Source organism: Chiloscyllium plagiosum, chromosome 28 (assembly GCF_004010195.1).
Source record: "Chiloscyllium plagiosum isolate BGI_BamShark_2017 chromosome 28, ASM401019v2, whole genome shotgun sequence".
NCBI classification, from domain to species: domain Eukaryota; kingdom Metazoa; phylum Chordata; class Chondrichthyes; order Orectolobiformes; family Hemiscylliidae; genus Chiloscyllium; species Chiloscyllium plagiosum.
This window is the reverse complement of record NC_057737.1, coordinates 2909739-2916931: the sequence shown is the minus strand read 5'-3', so window position 1 is coordinate 2916931 and position 7193 is coordinate 2909739. Positions and strand designations below refer to the sequence as shown.

Sequence of the window (7193 nt, the reverse complement as noted above, 5' to 3'; positions counted from 1 at the left end):
TCAGTCTGGGCCTATCTCTGCCTCACCCCTCCCCCACGTCAGTCTGGGCCTATCTCTGCCTCACCCCTCCCCCACGTCAGTCTGGGCCTATCTCCACCTCACCCCTCCCCACTGCAGTGTGGGCCTATCTCCGTTTCCCCCCCACCTCCTGCAGTGTGGGACTATCTCCGTCCCCCCTGAGCTTAGCGTTCTCATCCTCCTGACAAATGCCCCTGCTGCACCCAATGTTTGGTCTTGAACCATTTTGCCTAATCATTGGACAACAAGCATCTTCTTTGGAACCTGTAGACTAGCATGTGCATTGAGTATAGGAGTTGGAATGTCACGTTGTGGCTGTCCAGGACATTGCTGAGGCCACTTCTAGAATACTGTGTTCCGAATACTTTGCTTTGGAAAGATGTTGTGAAACCTGAAAGGGTTCAGAAAAGATTGACAAGGATGTTGCCAAGGTTGGAGGTTTTGAGCTATAGGGAGAGGCTGAATAGACCGAGGCAGTTTTCCCTGGAGTGTGAGGCTGAGGGGTGACCTTAGAGATGTTTATTAGATCATGAGGGGTATGGATAGGGTGATTAGCCAAGGTCTTTCCCCTAGGGTCGGGGAGTCCAGAACTAGAGGGCATAGTTTTAGGGTGAGAGGGGAAAGGTATGAAAGAGACCTAAGGGGCAACGTTTTCATGCGGAGGGTGGTGTGTGTATGGAATGAGCTGCCAGAGGAAGTGGTGGAGGCTGGTACAATTGCAACATTTGAAAAGCATTTGGATGGGTATATGAATAGGAAGGGTTTGGAGGGATATCGGCCAAATGCTGACTAATGGGACTAGATCAGTTTCGGATATCTGGTTGGCACAGATGAGTTGACGGAAAGGTCTGTTTCTATGCTGTACATCTCTATGATAAGTGTTGATATCTGAAACATGTTTTTAAATTTCCTAAATGTTTAGATGCATTTAAGTGAAGATATGGTATGATGTGCATTTCTTTGTTTTATTGGATTGTCGGTGACAGTGTGATTTGCACAATTAATCCTCATCCCCAGTTCACTTTATAACCAGTACCTTGTTTGATCATTTCAAGCTGAGTCTGCAGCAGAGAATCAGGCCATTTGGCCCACCTGCTCTATGTTGGTATTTCTACTCCATACAAGCATCCTCCTTCTACCTTTCTCCATCTCACCATGTCACCAGGTCCATCTGTTTCTGTCTCCCTCGTGTTTATCCATATTCTCTTTAAATGTATTTATACTATTCATCTCGACCATTCCCTGTAGGGGAGGGTTCCACGTTCTTGCCACTCTGAGGAAAGACGTTTCTCTTGAATCTCTGATTAGATTTATTAGTGATTGTCTTAGACTGATAGTTCCCTGCATTTTCTCCATACCTGCTCTGTAAAATCCTTCATAATTTTACAGACCTGTACCAGATCATGCGTAAGCCTTCTCTTTTCAATCTGTTAGATAGCAACATAGGAGCAGGAGCAGGCTGTTTAGTCCTTGGAGCTACTGTACTGATCAGTAAGTTCATGGAAAGTCTCAAGTTCACCTTTCTATCTGCCAGCATAAACCTAGACTCCCTTTGTCTATCAAAAATCTATGCAACTCAGCCTACGCTACACTCAGTGGCCCCGCCTAGCCTTAACTCCTTGCTGCAGAAGGGAATACAATAGATTGAAAAAAATTCTCATCTAAAAGAAAGATTTCTTTATTCTTAAAATAGACCCTCTCCGCAAGAGAAAACCTCCTACAGATATCCATCTGATACAATCTTCTCAAGATCTTGTATTTGTCAGTGAGATCATCTTGCATTCATCTGAACTCCAGAGGATATAAAGCTAACCTGCTCACTCTTGATCTGATGATGTTACCCTCGGGAATATATTTTACAGTTTCACTGGTTCTATTTAATATTGTGGTTTTACTGAGAGTGGGGTTTGTTTTCACAGGGGACACAGTGCTGCGACGTCCAGTTTCCGAGTGGAATATCACCGAAATGCGCAGCGACCTGAACTTGGTGACAGTCTACCTCATGACTTCAGCCTTCGAGGAAAGTCCAGAGCAGAGGCTGAACTCACAGGTGACCAAGACCCACCTCCTCAGCCTGTCATCACTCAGCTACCAGCGGCAGAGCAACAAAATGGAGGAGGTAACTGCATGGGAACCCGGATTACCCTGTCGGGGGGGGGGATGGATAATCCTGAGGAGTTGGGGGAGAAAGGGTAATCCGTGCAGACATGGGATGGGAGAGAGAGGTAATCTTTTGGGTAGTTAGCCAACCCTGACATGGGGTGGGTCAGGAGGTGATCCTGCATCAGAGGATTAAATCTTCTCATTTCAGGCCGATGTTTAAACCCCCTTGAGGCTACACATTGAGGCAGAATTGATTCATTGTGGAGTCAGAAAGGAGGAAACACCAAACAAGTTGGTTACTATCAGTCACAGATAAAATGCTGGAATCCATTATTAAAGAGGTTATAACAGGGCATTTATAAATCTCAGTGAAACTGGGCAGAGTGAACATGGTTTTGTGAAAGGGAAATCGTAGAATCCCTGCAGTGTGGAAAGAGGCCATCCGGCCCATTCAGTCTGCACCTACCCTCCAAAAAGCATCCCATCCAGACCTAGCCTCTAACCCAACATTTCTCATGGCTAATCCACCTAGCCAGCACATCCCTGAACCCGATGGGAAAAGTTAGCATGGCTAATCCACCTAGCCAGCACAACTTTGGGAGGAGACCGGAGCACCCAGAGGAAACCCACGCAGACACATGGAGAATGTGCAAGCCCCATACAGACAGTCTCCCAAGACTGGAATCAAACCTGGGTCCCAGGTGCTGTGAGGCAGCAGTGCTAACCACTGAGCTAGCCATGTTGATGAATTTATTTTAATACTGTGAGGAATAAACAAACTATGTGGATAAAGGGGAATCTCTGAATATGGGTGCTTGAATTTCCAGAAAGCATTTGACAGGATACCACATTAAAAGCTACTATGCAAAATTAGAACTACTGGTGTCGGGGGGGGTGTAACACATTTACTTGATTGAGACTTGATTGGCCAATAGGAAGCTGTGGGTGAGAATAACTGGGTCTTTTTCAGGAAAGCTGGAATTTTTTTTTAGATTAGATTACTTAGTGTAGAAACAGGCCCTTCGGCCCAGCAAGTCCACACCCACCCCTCGAAGAGCAACCCACCCAGACCCACCCCTACATTTACCCCTTCACCTAACACTATGGGCAATTTAGCATGGCCAATTCACCTAACCTGCACATTTTTTGGACTATGGGAGGAAACCGGAGCACCCGGAGGAAACCCACGCAGACATGAGGAGAACGTGCAAACTCCACACAGACAGTTGCCTGAGGTGGGAATTGAACCCAGGTCTCTGGTGCTGTGAGGCAGCAGTGCTAACCACTGTGCCACCGTGCCACTTTGACAAGTGGTGAGACCCAGGGATTGGTGCTGGGGTCTCAGCTATTTACGATTTGTATCAGTGACTTGGATGAAGAGGCTGAAAGTAGGTTTGCTAGGTTTGGTGATGATACAAAGAAGGTAAGAAAGTAAGTTACAAAGTGGTCATAAGGACTCTCCAAATGGAGCAGGTAAGGTCAGTGACCTGGCAAACATTTAGCAGATGGCATATAATGTAGGATATGTGAATTTTCCACTTCGTAGGAAGAATAGAAGAACAGTGTGCTATTGACAGTGACAAAGACTGCAGAACCCTGAGGCACAGTGGGACCTGGGAGTACAGGCACATGAAACAAGAGGTTAGGGTGGAAGTTTTCCGATGGCAATTATGCTTCATTTAAAGTTATTTCACTCAGTTGTGAATTTCAGGAATGGAACCACAAGTGTAAATGAGACTTCATGAGATTAGGAAGGCAAGTGGAATGTTGTTGTTTATTACAAAAGGAATAGGATATAAAAGAGGCACGTTCCACTACATGGAACATTGGGGGAACCTTATCTGGAGTACTTTGTATATTTTTGATCTCCTTAATTAAAAATGGTTATAATTTTTTCTAAGAAAAGATGCACTAGATTAATTGCTATGATGAGGGGGTTATCCTGTGAGGAAACATTTGTCAGGTTGTATCTGTATCCATTGGAATTTAGAAGAATGAGAGAAATCGTGTTGAAGTACATAAGATCCTGAAGGGAACGTGACAGGTGGGTGCTGAAAGGAACAGTTCTTATGGATCGGAGGGTCGCTAATGTAACCCCACTGTTAAAAAGTGAGAAATCATGGAATTATACACCAGTAATCCTGACATTAGTAGTGGGCAATTCATTGTCGAGGGTATTATGGCAGGACATTTTTTAAAAAGTGGTAGAATCAGACATAGTCAGCATAGATTTACAAAGGCAATCAATACTTGACAACTCTACTGGAATTCTTCAAGGATGTAACTAGCAGAGTTGATCAGTGGAAGCCAGTTTGTTTGGACTTTGAGAAGGCTTCCAACAAAAGTTCCACGTAAGAGATTCATGTGTAAAATGAAAGTGCATGGGATTCAGTTGGTGCATTGTGATGGATAGAAAATTTTGTTCGCAGACAGGAAACAACACGTCATCCTTGTGCACCATTCACTGAAAGTAAGTGCGCAGATGCAGCAGGCAGTTAAAAAAACTGCAAACTGTATGTTGGCTAAGAGGATTCACGTACAGGAAAAAGATGTCTTGCAGCAATTATGCAGGACCTTTGTGAGACCACACTTGGAATGTTGTGTGCAATTTTGGTCTCCTTATCTGAGGAAGGATGCTCTTGCTATGGAAGGAGTGCAGCAAAGGTTTACCAAGCGTGATTGAGTTGGTTAAGATTGTATTCACTAGAGTTCAGAAGAAAGAGGGAGGATATCGTAGAAGCCTATAAAATTCTAACAAGACTAAACAGGTTAGGTGCAGGAAAGATGTTCCTGATGGTTTGGAAGTCCAGAACCTGGGCATAGTTCAAGGATACAGAGTAAACCTTTTAGGACTGGGATGGAGAGAAATGTCTTTATCCAGAGAATGGGGAGCCTGTGGAATTCACTACGTCAGAAAGTGTTTGCGGCTAAACCATTGTGTATTTTCAAAAAAGAAGGTAGGTAAGGTTCTTGTGACTGTAGGGATGAAGGGATATGGGAGGAGCGATTGAGCTCTATCAGCCATGATCATACAGGATGTTGGAGCAGGTTCGAGGGGTCAAATGGCCTACTCCTGCTCCTGATTTGTATGTTTGCAATGTGCTCCTTTTGGTCCCTGATGCTTTATTCCCTGGCACTGCATGCACTTATCCTGACTGCATTGGAACAGAATACACTCAGAGTGACTGTACTTGAATTGTTTTGAGGTTGTCTCAGAGTGCTGGGTGGGTGTGTTAGTGTCTGTATGCTGGTGTGACAGTGTTTTATTTGGACAGGAAGGATTAGTGAAGGAGGAAAGGAGTTACACCCACAAGCTGTGCCTCATTGATCTGAGAGCATCATGGACACCAACCAACCGCAATGTCGCATTTGGCCTCTATGATGGCTACAAGAAAGCTGCTGTACTGAAGCGTAACCTGTCGACTGAGGCACTGAAAGGGTTAAAGGTCGATACTGACCTGCAGACCAAAAAACCGAAGCGTTCGCCGCTGGTCATGCCCGTCCTGAAACCTGAGGACGAAAAGCCAGAGAGGAAATCACTGGAAGGTAAGAGAACTGAATGGTCAGGGGATGCAGTATCTGTGGGGTAGAGTTGAGGAATTGCAAGAGGAAAAAAGACCCAAATGGGAGTTGTGTACGTATCCCGTGGCAGTAGTTAGGATGAGGGGCAGAAGCTACTTCAGGAGATAGAAAAGGCAGGTAAGAAAAAGGCTCTATTACAGTAATCATGGGGGGACTTCAATATGCAGGTGTACTGGGAAAATCAGGTGGTAGCTAATCTCAAAAGGAATTTGTGGAATGTCTACAAGGTGGCTGTTTTTGGAGCCCACGAGGGAACAGGCAATGCTCGATTTAATGATATGTAATGAGGCAGGCTTGATTAGGGAGCTGAAAGTGAAGGAACCCCTAGGGGGCAGTGACCATAATGTGATAGATTTCACCCTGCAGTTTGAGAGGAAGATGCTGAAATCAGATGTAATAGTATTACATTTGAGTAAAGGTAACAACAAAGTCATAAGCAAGGACCCAAAGCTGATTTCCTTCCCGCGCCCCCCGCCCCCACCAACGATTCCTAGAACATAAAGCCATCATCTCTGAAAGCAATCTCACCTTCTAGTCAGAAGGCCATGACACTGGAAATCCAACTCTACGTTGTAAGAGCTTTCAAACATCTGAGATTATGAGGAGCTTCCCTTTCATGTTCTGAAGCATCCCTCATGATTTCTTGTCCGTCTCTCCCTCAGGTGCCTCGATGTTGCAGAAACTGATTGAGGAGACAGACAGGTTTGTTGTTTTCACAGAGGAAGATTCCGGAATGTGTGACCAGTTGTACGGGAGCGCAGCGTGTCAGACAGACGATGTGATCAACCGGAACTGGCTGATTGAGCTGGTGAACTCTCAGGTAAAACAGCAATCAGCAGATGAGCAAATGAGAGTGGCTCCCTGAAGCACACTCCCCAATGTTAGAGACAAAATAACTCCCTGCTGCTGCCGGTTAAAACAGCAGCTCCCCAGCATTGATCAAATGAAAAAATGTACCCTTAACACTCAGCTCAGAAAACAACAAATGCTGGTGGATCACAGCGGGTCAGACAGCATCCATGGAGAGAGAGCAAGCTAATGTTTCGAGTTGAGATGACTTTGTCAGAGCTTAAATCTATGATGAACAGTCATCCAGACTCAAAACATTAGCTTGCTCTCTCTCCACGGATGCTCTCTGACCCACTGTGATCACCAGTATTTGTTGTTTTCAGCACAGATTCCAGCACTTTCAGTAATTTGCTGTTACTGAGCTCAGGAAGTTGCTCTCTGATATCTCCCATTCTCCCTCTCTCCTTACTCCACTGCTCTAACTGATGAAGGGCGTATGTCCAAAACGTCGCTCTCCTGCTCCTCTGATGCTGCCTCACCTGTTGTGCTTTTCCAGCATCACACTTTTCGACCACTGCCCTAACTGTCTCTCTCCCTCATCCCTCTGTCTTACTACTTAGTCCTTCCCTCCCTGTCTCCTCATACCTTCCCACTCGCTCCTTTCCTGCCCTGTCTCCTCCCTTTCATTGTTCTCATTCTCT

At 45.3% G+C, this 7193-nt stretch overlaps 1 protein-coding gene across 1 annotated transcript in view; it reads left to right on the top strand.

Moving 5' to 3' along the window:
- Positions 1-7193, top strand: part of LOC122563886 (protein KIAA0100-like) — a 67496-nt gene that overhangs the window by 44024 nt on the left and 16279 nt on the right. Inside the window, exon 22 of the mRNA XM_043718093.1 lies at positions 2031-2042. Coding sequence (XP_043574028.1) covers positions 2031-2042 — 12 coding nt within the window. The remainder of the gene's footprint in view (positions 1-2030; positions 2043-7193) is intronic.